General features: G+C 32.3%; 1 protein-coding gene across 1 annotated transcript; it reads right to left on the bottom strand.

Moving 5' to 3' along the window:
- Positions 1 to 1,486: 1,486 nt before the first annotated feature.
- On the bottom strand, positions 1,487 to 2,792 carry LOC117177380 (speckle-type POZ protein-like). Its single transcript, XM_033368031.1, has 2 exons — positions 2,701 to 2,792; positions 1,487 to 2,591 (listed from the first exon to the last, which is right to left on the bottom strand). Exons 1-2 carry the CDS (start codon positions 2,790 to 2,792, stop codon positions 1,487 to 1,489), a joined length of 1,197 nt encoding a protein of 398 aa, XP_033223922.1.
- Between the last annotated feature and the right edge of the window lie 18,304 nt (positions 2,793 to 21,096).

Below are 21,096 nucleotides of genomic sequence, written 5' to 3'. Positions count from 1 at the left end.
AATTAAAATAATTTCATTAATATGAATTTAAAGCTAAGAAAAATTAATCAATTTCAAACCTAAGAGTCGAACATGTTTAACTTTAGAGTGTTGAAAATAAAAAATAAATGGTTATTGAGTTGCTGAAAAATGGAAAAATATAAAATTTATAACCTTTAAAATTCAAAAATAAATATTTTTTTATTTGTTCCTTCAAAATGCAGGCTTTTACATTTAAAGCAACCAAAGTTCTACTTCACTTCTCTGAATTCCTTGAATTCCTTCAATATTCTGAATCTCGGAAATTTTTTGAATTGTTTGCTTGCTTACTATGAAATCCTGAATTTCCTGCAATCTTTGAATGTCCTGAATTCCTTGATTTTTCAAAGTACTGGAATATTCTGAATTTCGAAAATTCTTTAAATTCCTTGAATATTCGGAATTCGTGCAATTTCTTTAATTCTCTGAATTTCCTCAATTCATTTACTATAACATAAAGTCTTTGAATTCCCCCAATGCTCTCAATTCTTTAAATTCCCTAAATACTCTGAAATCCCTGGAGTTCTCAGAATTCTCTCAAATTCTTTAATTCCTTGAATATTCTGAACTTCTGAAAATCTCTGCATCTCTTGAATACCCTTAAACCCCGTTTTCTCTGAATAGACTGAATTCTTGGAATCTCACGAATTTCTTTAATATTTGGAATCCCGTAATTCTCTAAAATCTGTTAATATTATACATTTTTTAAGTGTTCAGAATCGTTTTTTTTTTCCTTGATATATATTAATTATATAAAATCTAAGTTACCTCATTCTATACGTATTCTGGCAGCCGCTGAGAAATTTCGATAAAACAATCAACTTAATAAATATAAAATGAAAAAAATAATAATAAGCAGTGTATAGCTTTAACGAAATACGGTGGGCAGAACAAATATTAATGGTATCCTAAGACAAATTGAACAAAATAATAAGAAATCCCAAAAATAGTTACAAACATTTTTTTCATTATATATTTTAAATATAAACACAATCTTGATACAAAATTGTGTTAAAGTTGAATATTAAAATAGATACATTTTTAATGAACCTTATATTAATATGAATGATATATAATAATGTAAGTAATTCAAGGTATTGTTGGAAAGATTTATAAAGAAAATGCAAATTGCAATTATTTCTTAATTGATTCAAATTTTTTAAGTACTTTTCCTCAAAGCGCATTGAAGTCAAAATTAGAAATCGCAAGATATGCGTCGCTGATTCGATTGGGACTTAACTGGTTGAAATTAAACTATAAAAATCAATTGAGTGCGTATTTTTTCTTTCGATCCAATGGGCGATTCACATTTTGCGACATTTTCTTGTAAAGAAGTATCTTGTTTTTTATTAATCAAGATAAAATGAAAATAAAAATTAATCGTTATAAAAATATTGAGCGAAATTTTAAGGTTTATAAAACTTTATCTTCTTATTCTGAATAATAGATGAATGGCTGACGAAATATCTTATGAAGTTTTCTTTAAAGTTTCTAGAATGTTCTCCTGAACATCAAGAAATTCGATCATCAGATGTGGACGTTCTGCAATCAAGGTTTTAAATTCATTCTGAGTTTTTATAGCTCGATGGTGTGTTACCAAGAACTTTAAAGCTTCTTTCTTTAAATATGCAATCGAGTATATATCAGCAACTTTCAAAGTATTGAGAATATTTTCAACAGCCAGATTTCGGTGCATGGCTGCAACACACATTTTCTTCAGCCTTCGCAAATTGTATTTTTCCGCAGCACCTAAAAGTTCCGGGGCTAATTTTTTCAAATCCTCGTAATCAACTTTATCCGTATAAATAAAATGAAGCATTGATTTAATCACTTCTGGCGACAGGTCGTCGATTTCAACTAATGAGTTGCTTTTTTCACTCATTTCATTTGTAAACATTGCTTGAAAAACTTCACTGCGTGTTGAAAGTATAGCTTTATGAGCACAAAAAGTTTTCTTCCCAACAGAAATCGTTACGTCCTGAAAGGCTTGGTCATTGAGGAGAAATTTAGAGATGTCTTGAGTCAAATCACTGGATTCAAAAAACTCAAATGTGTTAAATGTGTTTTTCCAATAGGCCGTTTCTGTTTTGGGTTGAGTGGTATCAAAAATTCGAACTTTACATGTAATTATTAAACTTTTATCTGCAGTTTTATTCTTAAACAATTGATTGTATAATTCTTTTACTGCTGGCTTATAGCGTACGTATTGACTGTTAGACAGCTCAAATGCATAGGAATCCTTATAAATTTCGTTTGACTCAGTTTCAACGCAAAGCAGCGTCTCAACATACAAATCGCCCATACGTGTCCTTTTTAAATTGATCTCTTGGATTTCTTTGCTATCTGGGGTTAACTTTAAAGGTTGAAACTCAAGGTACCATTTTTGCGATTGCTCTTCACCTTCAGGAAATTCAGACGACTTAAGTAATTCAACAGTTTTGCAGATAACATCATAATTTGCGATTGTCCATCTGATGCCGACAGTGCGGTAATTCAATTTCGTCGAACAATGTACATCTTCACTAAAGTCAGTGATTTTTAAGCTTGGAATACTCGATTCAGACATGATGCACCTGTAAAAAAATTATTTTGGTTGGACAAGGCATACTGTTTTTTTCGAGATAAAATTTAAATCAGAAATCCTTTTAACTAACTGGGGTTTTACTTAACTTATGAATTTACAGGAAAATTGGAGGATCCTGCACATGAAACTTCAAAAGAACCTGTACAGGTAATCTTGCCGGTTCCTGTGCAAGAACTTGGCGAAGGAACATCCAGAGAAAAAGTTGTCGTGAAACAAATCTATCATCCTCTTGTAAGCAATTTTGTTTTTAAATCGAACCTATTTTTAACAAACTTTTGGCAAAAAAAGAATCAATCGTGTGACAAGGTGACGTGAAGTTTCTCTCAAGAGGAATATATCATTTTGCAATTCGAAATATCAAATTAAATTTTTCTTCACAAAACGTAAAATTTTGATGATAAAGTAAGATTGTGTAAACCAGATTGACAAAAAAAAATCACATTCTTCAAAAATGAAAGGAAAAATATTCAAAGGGGGCTTTTCAATTGCGGTTATGGACAAATTAAAATGTTAGTACAATAATAATATGCCTGAAACAATAATCTTATATTATACTCTTAATGTCTATTTGTTAAATAAAAACAATACCTTTCAAAATCAGGAATGGAGTTTTAAAAATATTTTCTTCTAATGTCATGTTGAAATACATACTATTCAATATTTTTTTAAATGTGTAATTTTTAAATTTTCAATTGCAGATAATTCAATTGGTAGGTGTTAGTAGATAGGTAGGGCGCGTTCTGGATACAGATTTTCCGTATAAATAGCAAACTTGCGGCTAGAGATCATGGAAATGGATCTTTTCATCCTTAAAAATGTGGAGTAGGAGATTATATGATATACAATATAGCAATATTAGACTATTTAATATCTGTTTCTCCGGAATTGAAGTTTTTCACCCCAAAATAATATAATTTTGATTTATTAAATGTTTATCGCAATAGCGCGTCATTGAAAATTCCCAAGATCTGCAACCACCCTCGTGCTATTATAACGATTCTCGGTAAACAAAATTCCATTCTGATTACGTCATCATCGATTCCTGGAATCCTTATCTATGTGAAATAATTTAATTAAACGTTCTCCTTTGATATTCTTGAAAGAATGGAAAAAAACAATGATACCAATTACATAGAATTCTGAGAATCGTTTTCTTTCAAAATGGTATCATGTTACATGTATTACTGAGAAACCAAGGTATTATATAGCGCTCTTTTTATGCAGGTTCCAACACGTTTCTCGGTAAACAACATTCCATTCTGATGACGTCATCATCGATTCCTGGAATCCTTATCTATGTGAAATAATTTAATTAAACATTATCTTTTGATATTTGCTGACAGGCGCATCATATTTTATATAATGTTAAACAATTACTGGGGTAAAAAAAAATTCCATTCTGATGACATCAACATCGATTCCTGGAATCCTTATCTATGTGAACTAAAAAAAAAAAAAAAAAAAAAAATATGGAACGAGAACGCTTGTAATCATAGAAAACAAATTGACCGCTTTCCTACCTCAAAGAATGGCAAAACTGTTTGAAGAGGATAAAAATCTGTTTATGCAAATGAAGAAAGCCTGTGAAGATCAGCATCTTGAAATGGTATATTTGGGTGGACGCTTTAACTCCATTGAATTTGTGGAGACAAATTTAAAAGTGTGTGCAGTTTTTCAAATATCGCTCAGTCAATGACAAGCTTCGGTGTAATATTCATCATGCCTTATGCACCACAAAACCAAATGCTACATGCGACCACAAACAACCTGAATTCATCATCCACAAAACAAATTATTGTTGGTGCTGAATTTAAAAAAGACGGAAAGCTCGCCTCAGCAGTGAAACTTCAGGCCAGTCATCCTCATGCAAGTATAAGCCTAAATCTTAAAGAGTGGAAATTATTTAAAAATTACTTTAACCTCATGACACTCTTCCTTGATGGCCAAGAGAAGCAACAATGCACCGACTGTGGAAATTTCCCTATACACATGACTATATCTTTTGGAAATTATATAGTGGCTTTGGAGAAAATTCAAGAAACGCAAAAATATTATCCATTTGTTCTGCAAGAAACAACGTTTGCTGTTCTTCGGGAAGTCAACCCTTGTATCGACCGGTATCTTCTATGTCTGAGTGTTATGCCGTTTCAACACATAAAAGATGTCATTATTGAAACCATCGCTGAAAGTGTATGGCGTAAGGTGAAATCACCATCTGTGAAAAGTGTAAAATCTTATATAGGAAAAAGCTATACAAGTTTAAAGAGTAAAGTAATGAAAAACTTATATTTGCTAATCGTATGCGATTTGAAATTCTATTTCTTGAAATGATGACTTTTTATAGTCAGAATGTGTGTGAAGAAGTGATTGAGAAATTACCAGAACTCAGATGCGTGAAAGGTAGCTTTATAAATTAAAAATTTCATGTATTTTTTTTTTGTAAGAAATGTCTGAATAAAAATATAATTTAAACTAAATTCACCTTTTTTCATTTACTAGATTAAGGGTAGGCAGATGTGTAAGTAAAAAAGACATATATACCCGAAAATAATCAACTTTATTCAGAAAAAAATGAAAATACAAAAGATACTTACAAGCTAGTCTTATCTACCCAACTATTGTGTGAGTCATCAAAACCTAACCATTTTACAAATAGCTCATTTCCTCGCTTTTTCAGTTGTTTTTCAACCAAGTAAATGTCTGGATGTCTAACTTTGCCTAGTTCTTGCTCATAAGAACTACCTAAAATAGCTTTATCCCGATAATCTTTAAGCATATACGTCACTGGTTTAGTATTCTTAACATGGATTACGGTAAATATTTCAGCTATATAATTTGATGGAAAGGAAACTGGTGTTTCTAAATCCTCTGAAGCCTCTGAATCGTATGCTGACAAGAATGAATTTTCATCATCATCTTGATCATTTTGCTCTTCACCATCATTTTGAAACTCTTGCTGAAATTCTTCTTCAGATTCACTCTTGATTTCATTTTTCATTTTATTCTTGGCTACATTTCCGATTGGATCAACTCTTTTAACAGTTTTTAAACCATTAACTATTTTCTCAAGTGGTGTAATGATGGGCTTAAATGTATCATTTAATGTCTGATCAACTGTTTCTTTACCCAACTTTAGTAATCTATGCTTTCGTCCAATCGCTTCACTAGCTTTATCAATTTCATGCAAAATATGTTTTTGCTTATGAAAGCCCTCCTCACGTGTAGAAATGTTAATGCCGTAGTGCTCAAAGTGTAACTGTCTTTATGTAGTCATTACAAACATATTTATTGCTTTTTCAGATTAACAAAACAGACAAAACCTTTTCTATATCTATCTTGATTCAGATTTCTATCCTTATCAATTACAACAAATCCATTCTTATCATCATACCAGCAAGCTAAACACACCTTTTTAAATTGTGAATAAGGCATGGCACTATTCACATGATAATCATATATATGCTTCAGATTCATCTCATCTTGTTTAAACAATACAAGAAAATTAACATTATCACGTATAAGATGTTTCGGAATACGAGCACATGTCTGACTCAATTAAAAACAGTCAATATCCTTGTGTCTACCCATTGAAAAAATGCTTTTATATTATCTTGCTTTTCACAGGCTACATCATCAAATACAAAAACTGAATTTGAATTAGCTTCATTTGGTATCACAACATCATCATGCTCTTTGAAAGGACAGTACTCAACACCTGCTACTGAGTTCAGAACTTTTTCTAAAAATTTGTATTTTGGTTGATTTAAAGATTTAGAGTGAACATAAACATTTTCAAATCTCAATCCATTTGGGTGTATTAACAGAGCCAACAAAGCATTTGTCTTTCCACAGTTGGAAGGTCCACAAAATATTGCTCATACACGGCTTGGTAACAGATGTCCATGCTGTTTTTTTTCTCATGTTGTACAAGCGAATCGAAATTATCGATAGGTAGCTTTATGAGTTGTGCTATTTAAGTTCAGTCTTTAGTCTGAAAGTATCTCTCAAACAGATATGATTGTTCACGGTGACAAACCTACAGTCAGTGGTAAGCGATCCTTAAAAGAGGCAAGACACGGCAAATGCCTGTTGAATAAAATTATTACTCGTAATAATCTTTCTGTAGAGTTACATATTCCTGGATAATAGTACTGTGAACCAGGCACGAAATTGGCAAAACGAATTGCGCGAGGTGATCCTGGAATCAATCCTCTTGACGCTGCTTGTAAGGAGCACGATATAGCCTACTCACAAAATAGAGAAAATATGGAGGCTAGAAACTCAGCTGACAGTGTACTAGCTGATAAACCTTTGAAACGTGTCCTTGCCCAGGACGCAGGCTTGGATGAAAAGGCTGCTGCTTGGGGAATAACTAATGCAATGAAAAATAAATCAAAATTTGGTATGGGTCTTAAAAATAAAAGGCCTACCACCACACTCAAAAAAATAGTTACAGCAGCTGGAAAAGCTATGATAGCAGGTAATGATGCATGAAATGTTATCAAATCTGCTCTCAGAGGTGCACGTGCAGCTGTAAAAAAGACTGGTGGAAAAATAAATGTAACGAAACCTCCAATTTTACCAGTTCCAAAGAAATTGGGTGGCTTTACCCTTTCTTATACCCATCTTTGCCGGTCTAAGTGCCATTGCTGTGGGGAAAGGTCTTTATTTGAAACCATATAAAGGAGGATTAGGACTTCATCTAAAACCATATAATCAAGGAGGGGGGCTCAAGTGCAAATCAAAAAACTTAAAGTGACGCTACCTCACCGAGCATTAACCGATGCAGATTTACTTAAATTCGCAAAATCTTTGAAAATTAAACATTTTAGAGGTGTTTTTATGCGTAATGGATTACCAAACTGTGGGCCACGTAAATGTGAAAGTGCTATTGTTAACCTTGATGATAAAAACAATCTAGGTACTCATTGGGTTGCGTATAAAAAGTTGAACAGTAAAATAATTTATTTTGATAGCTTTGGTAAACTCAGGCCACCTTTGGATCTCTTTAAGTATCTCGGTGTTGGTAGCGTAAAATATAATCATGAAAGGTATCAAAATCATGATACATTAGTATGTGGACGTTTATGCCTTAAATTTTTATGCAATCAATTAAAATCTCAAAGTATGTATAATCTATATAAATGTAGAGGCTAATGATTTCAAGCCAGTCAAAAACTAGCCGTCATCATGGATGATTCATTGACGTTAACATTATCGGGCACTTCTTCGATCCTAGAAAATCAGTATTTTCCTCCAATTGAGTTGTCTCCATACAAAAATTACGTTCTTGGTCTTGTGGAATTTCTAACCTTCAACTCAATTCCCAATGTAGACATTGGTCAAAATAAATTCTATGTGGGTAAAGAAATAATTAAAATACCTAGAGGAAGTTATGAAATAGGTGATATACACATATAGGATTGCAACCTAATAAACATCATGAATCTGATCAACCAGTATCCATCATTAAAATAAATGCTCTCAGAGTTGAATGTAAAATAACTACAGGAGCGTACATCAAAGGTCAAAAAGTACACACTATTCATGAATTTTTCCCCGTTGTACCGCCAGGATATAAGATAGTGGAAGTCCCATCGCACATCATTTACTTGCCGATCGTCATCAAAACAATAGATCATATACAGCTCCGTATAGTTGATCAAGACGGACATTTGGTTAATTTTCGTGGAGAAATTATAACAATCAGACTGTACATCAAGTCTTTACGATAATGGGTATTGTTTTCAATAAAAAGGTTGGATTCAGCTATAATACTTTAGTACCATGGAGCAAGAGCATCAGTCGACAACAGACTGTCAAAGGGATAACACCTCAAAACGTACTGCTGCTGAAAACGCTGTGTTTCGAGGTCCAATTGTACGCGGCGCTAGCTCTGGGTATCTATTGCTGCTTACTTCCCATTGCGTTGACCGCCCCTGTCTTTAAGATACATATTTCATACGACTTGAAATACGATTGAAACGCGGCCAATCGTTTCTTGTTTCTTGGGTACAGACAGGGTTTTTTATGTCACTGTACGCACTTTCAACGCGCACCGCTAACAGGTTAACTGACGAACTGCAGAGCCACTCACAGGACCTGAACCTGCTACTACCTAGATTTTTTCGAGGGGGGAACCGAACTTCATTACTTTCCCAAGGGTAAGACATTCCAGTTTAAAAAATCGTTTGTGCCTTAAAATCCTCTGTCTGTAAACGGAGGGTTAATCTTGGGTAAATATTTTATAAAGCTAGATAAAAAATATGTATACATTAAATAAATGCAACAAAAGTGCATAAACGTATACCACACAATTATATGCATTTTTGTCTTACGTAATGTACATATTAATAATATTATATAATATAGCATATGGTAATAAAATATGATAATTATTATTTACATCTAATGTCCCCCTGAACTTGGGGACAAGCCTGCATCTTCGGAAACATTGACGACATTCATAGCTCTTGGATTTCCCGGCAGTTGTGTGAGTTGGGTCACGTATCACTTGGGCCTTGAGTCACTTTGCTCTTGGGGCACTTGGCCCTTGGGGCATTTGGATCTTGAGACTCTTGGGTCTTAGGGAACTGTGGTTTCAAAATACTAAAATGTGCTATATTATCAATCATCAGCAAAAGAAAACGTACACTTCTTCTAAGCATAAGCTACCAAATATTTATTTAGTTTGATCATACCCATATTCCATCGTCCCCATTCATACCAGCCATTGACTTGAGCCAAGCAAAATTAACAGCATCCAACAACATTTCATTTCCATTTTATTTCTATAGAGCATAGAAATCATATATTTCACATCCGTATAATTAATGTTGGAAAATATGTATAGAATATCTTAGACAATATATACTATTTTACATTAAAAATGTTTTATAGGAAATTGTATTCAATTTCGTAGAGCATCTGAAGGTGAAATACTAAATTTATAGTTAAAATGCGTTTATGAGCACTGAAGCATGAAGTAAGATCGTGAACATTAATAATATAAAATATTCAGTTCAAATATTCTGGAAAAGGGCATTTGATCCTACCGCGTACGTACGCGCGTGGGGTGACGCTAGAAGTCCAAAATCCACTTCGTAGTTTAACGTAGTTTTAAAATGAATTCTACTCACTCTTTTTTCCCCATTTCTTTTACTTTTCACTCGCTTCTTCCTTCTTGCTGTCATTTTACGTGCCGCTCGTCGCATAAAGTGCCATTTTATTGGCACTCCGCGGGCAGCTAAAGTGCGCTTGTTCTATTTCAGAGAAATGAATTTCATTTTTCACTTTAAAAATAATGCGACGGTATGCACTAATAAGATAAGAGTTGTAATTCTCTTGCTAATATTATTAGAAAGCAAATAAACGAAGTAGATTTATTGCATGTTGGACAAATATTATATAGCACTTGATAACATATATAAGCATTCAATTTAATAATGATGGTATAATTAAATTAATGGTGCAGAACGCACGATGAAAAAAAGTATCATATAATAAATTAGAGACAAGTGGAAGTTTAAAAATGTATACCGCCAATAAATGCAGAAAAGGGTAATAAACAAGTCTTTTCTATCTAGAGGCACTTGGGTATTGGTACTTGGGTTCTTGGACTTAGGTCTTGGGGCACATGCGTCTTGGGACTCGGGGAACATGGGTCTTGGGGCACATGGGTTCTGGGGCACTTGGGCCCTGGGTCAGTCAGTCTTGGGACACATGGGTCTTAGGGTACGTGGGTCCGAAATTCCCATTGGCCTCAGGCACGTATTTTCAGCTTCTCACATCCGATTTTGAACCTCAATTCGTACGTCTATAAAAGAATACTTATTACATTCCTATCAGAGAAGGTTGTAGATTTCTGTCAAATTGATGAAAATAATTGGGTCGCTATCAATAGTGAGTTGAATCTTGAAGAGAATACAGTCAAAATTCCGAGCAGTGCCAATTCCCCGGTTTCTCAATCGAGCGCTACCCCCAATTTAGCTTCACTCGCAACCGATGAATTTCATAGCGAACGCTACGAGGATTGCCGCGGGGGGGGGGGGGCAAATCTGAATATTTTTTCGTCTAATATCTTGAATTTTTCAGTCAAATAAATTGTTCATTTTGTCATACATATAAGAAATCAAATATGATGAAAACTGTTAGTTATTCAAAATTATTTGTAATACACTTGGAAACAAATGTGCTATGATGTATAATCAAATTTATGCACATTTACCATATTTAATTATTTAAATTAACGCAATTAATTTAAACAATTATTTATTCCAAACATTGTTTTAAAACAGTTGTATCTTCTGTATGAAATTTAATGGTTTATCCTTTTTAAAACTAGTACATTTGTTTAAAAACATTATGCAATTATTTAAGAAATTATTACTGTTTATTTTTAAAATTTCTAAAAATTGAGCCAGAGATGTCCACTTTTTCCTCAGATTGGTATCATATGCTAATTTTGATTGAAAGATTACATGATTTTGTACATTTCTTCTCATTTTCAGCAAATTCCTATTTGCTTAAATAATTTTTATTTGCTCAGCCAGTTTTTTCGGTAATTTAAAAAAATAATATAACAGAATACATACAATTATCTTTCTGACTGCATAGTGTATAGAAATCACAGATTAACCATTGTTTAATTGTTTAAACAAATGTAATTTGTTTAAGCAATTACTTTTCTAAAAATACTTTGGAAATCGTATTTTTTGAATTAAACGTAATATTTTATGATTCCGTGGAGTAGTAAATTCTGTTAAAAACGTCATGTCATTATTTAAACACTTTTTATTCGTAAGCGTCCTCAATTTAAAATACTTAATTTGAGAGAAATTTCAAAAAAAAATTAATTGTATAAACAATGACATACAGCTTTAAGAAGAATGTACTACTCCTCAAAATCATTCAACATTGTGTTTCATTAAAAAATGTGATTTTTAAAATGTTGTTGAGAAAAATAATAATTGTTTAAACAAATTTAGTTTATATAACAAATTATAAAATGGTTAATATATTCTTTCTAAACACTATGCAGGCCGACAAATAATTGCATTTATTCCATTTTTTTATATTTATTTTTTTTAATTTAAAAAAAAACTGCTTGAGCAAATAAGAATTGTTTAAATAAATGGAAATTGGTTAAACATTAGAAGAAATGTATCAAAAGAATGTAATTATTAAACAAAAAGTAGCACAGGATACCAACTTGAGGTAGAAGTGGACATTTCTGGCTTAATTTTGAAATATTTTGGAAATAATACTTTATTTGTTTAAATAATTAAATATTGTTTTAAAATTTTTAATACCTAAAACAATGATTAACTATTACAATTATTTCAGAAAATACGATTTTTGAAACATTTTTGGAAGTAAATAATTGTTTTAATCTATTACATTAATTTAAAGTATTACAATTTATTGAAAAAGTAATGGGGGATATTCAAATTGTTCATAAGTAATTATTTGTATTACAAAATAGCAAAAATTTCTACAAGCTAACAACAATACGTAAAAAGGATTATTTTTTTATTTTTGGGTCATATTTGGAGCGCTGTAATGGAAGGGGGGAGGGGGTAATGGTTGGTTAAAAATAAAAGTTACTAGAATGGTTTTATTTTGTAGATCCATCTCTTTAATACCTAAAAAACTTGGTACGTTACGATCGAACCTTGAAGTATGAGTTTAATTTTTAGAAAATCCCAAATTTCACGGTGTTAATCAAATAGTATTTTGAAGTTCCCGGTGGCGCATGTTAAACTTTTCTGGGGGGGGGGGGGGGGGGGGGGGGGGATGACTTGCCCTTTAGAGTGAAAACAAAATTTGTAATGCATTTTTATACCACCCTAGTATTCTCGTTTCTTGCAGATATTTCTGAATACAGTCGACGCTACTTACCTTGCCGCTTCCCCTAACTCTCGCTCGAGTTCTTCCCCCACCACGACCGCGACCGCTCGGCATCCGAGAATTGTTACGCTCACTATTTACGTTGCCGTCAATGGTTTAGTTCTTTTAAGGTAATTTTAAAGTGCAAAAAGTCAGTATATGCTTTGTTAATGAGGTTTATAAAAAATTTCGAAATCATAATGTTTATGTCTTATGATAATTTCTTTGCCATATGGGATAACCTCAAGTATGGCAAATTTAATCAAAGGTTTATCAATAATTCGTAAATACTAACCTATTTTTCAGTTTATTTCGCGAGAGAGCGATGTACTAAAAATTTTTTGGAATCAAATGTGAGATAATCACTTCCACAATCTGTATTCTGAAAATCGAACTTTCTCTGTTTGTAAACACTGATCCGCGCGCGGCAACACACGTAGGGTGCGAAACAATTCGCATCAAATACAACGCATCAAGATTAGACTCGAGAGTGGGGGAACATCGTTTCCAGGAAAATTACTCCTCTACGATCCCATCCGTGGCAAGATAAATACTGTATATTGCAATATCAAAGATAGCTAACTGATCATTTTTTATTTAACGTTTCGTCAAATATTTAAAGGTTTTGCTTCAAAAATGACGCGCCGTAATGCTAGATTTTTATCAGCTGCATTCTTCTTCACGCATTCAAGCGTGAACGCGCTTAGAGTGGAGGTTTTTGGCTTTTTGGAATTTCCTACGGGCCCGAAAGCGGCAGTGATCCGAGTTGGAACTATACAAGCAAGGCAATTTTATAGCTGTAAGCGACTAAGTTATCAGGATAGCCTTCTATAAAGGGAACCTGTACGCGTTTCTGTTTAAGATCATTCCGAAGGTTTTTTTTCAAAGCTTTCTGTAAGGGACCCTGTACAGGAACCTGCAACTCCATTTAGCTTTGCAAAAGAACCTGTACAGAAACCTTTCAAAGGTGTCTTTGACGGTGCATGTTCCTTTGCAGGATCATTTTCCTTTGCCAAATTCCTGCACAGGAATCGTCAACATTATCTGTACAGCGATTTTCGGCTGGGTCATTCAGAATAAAAAATGATCCACTGAATTTAAAACAATTGAGCATGAAATACTAAACTTTCTTACCTTGGCAAAATAACAATAAATCGAGCGAGTTAAGTGCACTACAGAAGTTTATAACCTTGAGCTTTCAACAATAATACTTTTTAAATAGCGTGCCAGTATGATATTGGCCCTTTCTTTCAGCACGTATTTTCTATTCTAGCTGATAATGAAAGAAAATACAATGAGAAGTAAAGCAGAATTATAGACATACCAAAACCTGAAAACAGTTTTGCAATAAGATGCAACGCGATGTTTCTAATTCTAGTGGGCAGAACGAATTTTACCCGAACTCGGAAATTTTTCCCTGAAAGTTTCTCGGTGATTTTAGAAATGAAAAATCGGATTAAATGATTGTTTTACTGCAAAATCATGATTTGCAGCCTGAACACATAATTTTTGGAAATAACTTTCTGAGAAGTTGTCTAAAAAATGTTAAGCTATTAAATGTAATTAAAATGAATTTTCCCGGTATATGTCGCTTTCCCAAAAAATTCTCGATAATATATAAATTACTCGGAATCAGAGAAAATGTCCAGTTGTTGGCAACACTGTCATCGTCTTTGCTTTGGCAACCAGTGTTCCCAATTTTGGGTAATTTTTGAACTGCGCTTGTGTCGCGCCGACAACCCGATTGGCTACTATGAGCGCGCGTATTTTTAATTATACAAATATTTAAAGTTAATATTAATGATGAATAATGATTAGGAAATGCATCAAAAGTAATTCCTTAAGGGAGGAAATATGTTTAAGAAGGGGTGTTTAAAATGATTTTCATGATTTTTTTTGACAATAAAGAAATGAATATAATTTATTTATATTTTGTGAAAATTTTGTACATATATTTAAGAAGAAATTGTGTAATTTTCAAATCTTTTTTTCTGAGAAACATGGAAGATATCGGCTGCTGCCCATCAAACGTCACTATTTGGAGTCGGTACTTTCGTACATTCTGGAGGCCAGAGATTTTATTTTAAATCAATAAGGTTCCAAAGTTTGATTCGTTACATATAGAGTTTCTATGTAAACTTGATTCCGCAAAAAACAGAAAATTCAATTTTTTATTGGTGTGTAAACAGGAGACATTGATTTTTGGATATTTTTTTTAACTATTCTTGCGTGTAAAAAATACTTGAAACAATAATAAAACTAGGTATTTAGGTTCAAATAGAGCGTAATTATATAAAGAAAGTATCTGCCAATTATTAAAATGATTGACCGAAAACTTTTTGAGCTATAGTGTACGGAAGTCCCAAAAAAGTCGTTTAAAGAAAAATGCGTTAAAAAAAAAATGGTTGAAAACAACGAAATCGAGGCGGTAATGACATTATTTTAATTACTTACTGATTAATCAGCGATTCCAGCACCATATAGTAATACTGCTCCCAAATTTACTCACATTAAGTCCAAAGGGCTACCGAGTGACCATCCAACATTACATACCGTGCGGTTCGGCACGTAAGGGGAGACATCCACAGACGATCGTAACACCAGAACGAATTGAAATTTTTAATTGAAACTTTGGGAACATATTAGTCGATTGTTTTACTAACAATTTATGACTTTAAAAAAATTCGATTTTTTGAGTCATCTAAACATATTTCCCCCCTTAATCCTAAATTAGAATTTTGGAATGACAGATGAAAAAATGTGATTTTAATGCAAAAACGTTATTAATTCTGACTTCGGATGAAACAATAATCTTAATTCATTTTTGGTCATTTAAGTGATTTTGTTTTAAGTCACATTGTCGTAATGTCTTTTTAATTCAACTCGAATTTTTTATCTGTGATTCTAAAATCTTATTTTAGGATTAATCAATTACTTTGTATACATTTCCAAATTATTATTTATTATAAATTTAAAATTTAATATTTATATTATTCAAACTCAGCGCGCCAAGAGTAACCAATTAGGGAGTACCAGCGCGACGCAATAGCAGTTCAAAACGTTTCCAAAATTGGTTCCACTGTTGGCAACACTGCTGTCGACTCGAAGTCACGTTCATGAGCGATTTTTTTCTCGAGAATTTACAAAAATTTAAGTTTTTCACCGAAATAAATGTAAAGTTTTTAGTTCAAATGGTTTTGAATGCAATCTGCGAGGATTTTTAATAACTTAGGGAATATTTTTCAAATGATTAATGGTTGCTGACATTGAGTAGTATAAAACATACAATAAGTTGTAATATCTCGGAAAACAATTCCAACTTTCGATGACCTTGGAATTATTTTAAACGGAATTTTGTATGGTATTCGTCAAAATGATAAAAAAATGTTTTTACAATTTTTTCCTTATATTTTTCCGTAAGGTCAGACACACAACAAAATAGCAAAATTCCAAACAGCTGTACAGACTTACATTTTTTAAAATGATTATTTACCTTATTCTGCTAAATGTTAGTAATAATAATATACAGTTTAAAAATTTAATTATTTTCAGAGTTATTCCAATTTTTAGAAAACATTGAAATTTGAAGTTTTTTTTTACAGTATTTTTCATAAAGTTGACATTTTGTCGCAAATTTGGATTTATTAGGCGCAGAATTTTATTCAATTCCGTGTTATAATGTGGAAAAATTTTTTAAGTTTATTTTTACATTTTTTTGAAGAAATTAGTCAAAAAAAATATTATTTAAGAATATTGATCAGACTGAGTAAGAAAATGACTGAACAACAAAGAAGAGTTATAAATCTCAACCAGGCTAGCTGTCAACTTCCCGCCATGCCCCGATACCGTGCATAACGTGAAGTTGTCAGGTAGCCTCGTTGCTGATCAAAAATACAGTTACAAGTCACACACAGGGCATGTCAATGCGGTCGTCTGCTACCCGCTGATTTATATCTTTCGCGAAATTCATATTTGTTATGAAAATAATCATTTCCTCAACAAATTTGTTGATTTTTCAACTTATATTGATCCGAGGACCTCGCAAAACCCCGGATTTTCGACAAGTTTTCTATCTTTCGTTCGCAAATCCTTCGGAAAAAGAAATATATTGAGTCAGTGCCGTATATAAAAAAAAAATCAAAATTGGTTTTAACCAATATCCTTAACCAGAAGATTTAAATTTTAAATATGAAAAAAGTGGTATTCAAACAAAAATGACGAATTCTCAACAAAATAGTTGAATCCTCAATCAAATAGTTCTGCTGTGCTTTGAAATTCTCTGTATTCCTGGAATATTCTGAATTCATAAAATTCCTTAAATGTTCTCAAATTCTTCAAATCCCAGAAATGACCGTTGAATTCAGAAAAATTAAAAATTTTTATTGGTAGGAATACGCGATTTTTCTCCGTCTAAAAATCCCCTAACGGGAACAGAAAAAGTGCAAATGCAGTCCTATCAATCAACATAGTAAAATTTAACGAGAGCCTTTATTTAACCTATTTTTCCTGAGCAAATCTTTTTTTAACTTATAAATTTGAAAAATATTCAAATTTATATTTATTTATATATTAATAATTTTTTTAAACGTCTTAAGAAACCAACCAAAGAAATCTATTTAAATGTGTAAATTGAATTAATTTTAACTCTAAAGAGGCAGATTTGAATTGATTAAGATTAAATTTTCAAAACTTATATTCCACATGATGAAATTAAAGGAATTCATTACACATATTTTGTGAACTCATTAGAAGGAATTAAATAATCTTAAAAATTGAACACTTTTGGGGAATAGAAGACATCCCTGTGAGGTTATCTGTCGGTACAATTACAAGGAATTAAATATATTCAAAAAAACATTCTCTTTTGGGGAATAGGAACATATCCGGCGGCCGTAATATAAATAGAAATAAATTAGTTTCGGAGATATCACATTTTTATAATGACATTTTAGACAGATGGAAAAATCGCGCATTCAAAATAATAGAATAATCTTCACTTTTAGGCTGAAATCTAGAAATATTAATTTTTCTCTATTCAACGCTTATTACCGGCATTCTTTAAATCCCCTTAAATTGCTTAAATCCATAAACTCCTTGACTACGCTGAATTACCGGAATATTCCGAATTCCCTGAATTAAATATCTGATAATCTCTGAATTCCTTGAATACTTTAAATCATGAAATTTTTTGAATTCCTCAAAAACCCTAAATGCTCAGAATTCCTGAAAATCTTTAAATATCATGAACTCTTTAAATTTCTTAAACTCTCTAAACTTTTTTAAAATCTCTGAATTTCCTGAAATTCGTGGTTGCTCCAAATATCCTGAACTCCTTGAATATTCTGAAGGTCATGGATTCCCTTAATATGCGGAAATTCTGTTTTCCTTGAATACACCGGGATCCTTAATTGTTCGGAATTCCTGAAATTTTCTAAATTCCTTGAATTTCGCTAATTATTAAAATATTTAAAGGATTTCAAAATAATGTATTGCAATTTAGATGAATTGAGGAATACAGATGATTTAGAGAATTAAGAGGTATTCAGATCAATCATACATTAGAATACGGAAAAATTAAGAATATGTGTTCTAGGGAGTTTAAACAATTCGAAAGCATTCCAATCAATTCAAAAAAATGAAAAAAATACATCAAATTTAAAGAATGGAAAAGAGTTAAAAGAAATTAAACATTTCAAATTACTTATTTAATTTTGATGCATATTTGGAATTTTGCTGTTTCAATATGTATAATAAATTTATATTTAACTCCTCCACAATTACAAAATTCCGAGAAATCATACAAAAGTGCATACTCTTTAGGTAGCTTTACAATTTTCCAAGCCCCTTTTCACATTAATATGTGAAAAATAAAAACATGTCACTCAGATTATTTTTCTAGGTACTTACTGAGAAACTGTACAACCACTTGAATCTTTTAGTTATTCTCTGTCAATCTAAACTTCCATCTATTCTTTCAATTCTCTGTTTTCTATTTTATCCTATCCTTTTTTTATGTCAGTTAATCCTTTTCTATCTCTCTGTCATTCTAAAGTCGCGTCTGTCTTTTTTAATGTCTGCTTCTTAATTTCAGCCTATCCTACGTTTATCAACGTTTATATCTTTTTCTATCTCTTTGTTAATTTATATGCATGTCTATTTTTCTCAATACCCTCTTCTCTATCTCATCCTATCCTTTTATCCATCCACATCTATATTTTTCGATCTCTCGGTTAACCTAAACTTTTGTCTATCTTTTGTAATCTCCTCTTCCCTATCTCATTGCATCATATATCTATCAATGTCTATCATTTTCTATCTATTTTTCAATATAAATTGACCCAGATAACACCAAAAATTCGTTGAAGATTTCCTTAAGGGGGGAGAAAGGGTAAAATCAATCAATTTTAATGAATTTTTTTTTAAGTTGATAAAATAACTAGATCATTTATTAATTTTAACATCTTTTTCTTACATTGTTAAAGTGTAAAAAAACATGTGATTTTTTTCACAAAATGGCGACCCTGCAGAATATTTCTTCAAGCGTCTGCTCCGAGACATCGAAAACTGCTGCAGCTGTCAAAAATTTTCCATTCATCTGATATAAAAAAGGTTTTTTTATTCGATTACTTATTTGTTTAAGGGAAGGATAAACCTATAAAATAATAAAAAAGTTGAAAATTAAAATTTATATCGGCTGTTTAATCGAAAGTCCAAATTTTCGACCATTTTTTCAACAGTTTTTAGCCCAAAAAAATTATTTAATAACCCGATATCTTTAAACTTTTAGGTATATTCTTCCGATAGTACCATAAAGAGAAACCCCTGCAAATTTCAGCCTAATCGGTCAACAACCTTTTAAGTTACAACACGAGCAGTTTTTGAAAAGACAATTTCGAGATAATCACGTTTAAAGACTCGTTACGGTATAACTATTAGTTTCAGTGATTTGCCAATCAATCGGCGATTCCGGGTCCACGTAATAAACGTAGTAAACGTAGTAACGTAGTAATCAGCCTTCCCAAAATTTATGGGACAAAAAAATATACAAACCTATTGCGTAAGAAACATTGCTACGGCCCAAGCGCTCCGACTACCTGATTAGTGACGGTATGCGAACTCTGACATTTTTGATATTTTTTTATTTTGATATTTTCCTTTTCACAGTATATTTTCAATGTATTATACATTCAAAATAGGAGAGAAAAAAATCGATTTTTCGGAAATTCTAAAGGTATCTCCCCCCTTAAACTGTCAATGCAAGGTTTGGAATATGGCATTCAAAGGTTTAGACAAGGTTCGTTCAACCAAAAAAAATATTCGCTTGATAGGAAATATTCTACGGAAATGTTCAGGACAATTTTCACATTTATTTAACTTAATTCGATGCGCAGTAGTATTCTAAGACACACACGGTTGCGCAGTAGTATTCTAAGACACATACGACTGCGCAGTAGTTCTTTGGTCCTCCTAGAACACGGCGGAACATATGATGACGATTTCTTTACGATATCGTAAAGATGCCTCAACAATATGGACATAGGATGTCGTAAAGATGTCGAAACGATGTCGTAAAGACGTCACCGAATTTTGTGCCCATTGGGAAGTTAAATAAATCTTCCAAACTGTCCTGAACATTGCCGTGCAATATTCCCTGACAAGCAGACATTTTCTTGGTTGACCGAAACTAAATTCCCCTCTACTCTTTCAAGTCCTAAGACACCCCTACGACTAAGACACGTAACAAAAATTGTGCAAAAGTTTCAATTCAGCGAAGGAAACGCTTCAAGATTGGTAAAAGCATCTGAATTCGTTACAGTAAAATACTCACTTGAATTTACCCCAATTCGTTGCGACAAATTTCAGCAAGTGTTGATTTATACAATTTCATCCGTAACACTGAAACCAAGGTGTGGAGAATATAAAATTTATTTTAAATGTTAAGTAAAATTATCACGTAAATCAGTGGGGTAACTTTGGGCTGATACAAGAGCGATTACTGGTTCTAATCTCAATGCATCCACTTTTTATGATTCTTTTTTTAATTGACCTTGTTCATGCATTCAATATGCGCTGTCTTAATTCATCTAAATTCGTCTCAATTTATTTAAAGAACCCAGGAAACAAAAATCCATTCATTTGTGTTGAATGGGTTTGGAAGCCTTCTGAATTTCGTATCTGTAACTGGACTTCAGTCGTTATTAATGTTTTGACCACCTTATATGCCGCAAAAGGCTTAAAACATCTTAGAACTAAAATAGCAAAACGAATCTAGTAGCCTTGCGCATGATTTCTTTTAATCTTTCGATAAATTATCAATTTGAAAAATCGTGTAAAATATGGCAGCTTAACATAAAAAAGTCGGTCTCGTTCAAAAAAAGGGAAACCGATTTAATATGACCTTGCTTCAATTGGTCACTGCAGTACATGGCAGATTCGAACCTGCTTGAGAAAATGATATACGAGGGTGGATTGATAAGTTTCCGGCCTGACCAAGAAAAACAACCTTTTTAAGCATTTTTTTTTTTATTTCTCAACATAATCTCCTCCAAGGCTGATACATTTCTCATAGCGGTGTTCTAGTCTAGTAATGCCATCTCTATAGAATG

Source organism: Belonocnema kinseyi, chromosome 1 (assembly GCF_010883055.1).
Source record: "Belonocnema kinseyi isolate 2016_QV_RU_SX_M_011 chromosome 1, B_treatae_v1, whole genome shotgun sequence".
In the NCBI taxonomy this organism is placed as follows: Eukaryota; Metazoa; Arthropoda; class Insecta; order Hymenoptera; family Cynipidae; genus Belonocnema; species Belonocnema kinseyi.
The sequence above is the reverse complement of the archived record's forward strand: the minus strand, read 5'-3'. Positions and strand labels throughout refer to the sequence as shown.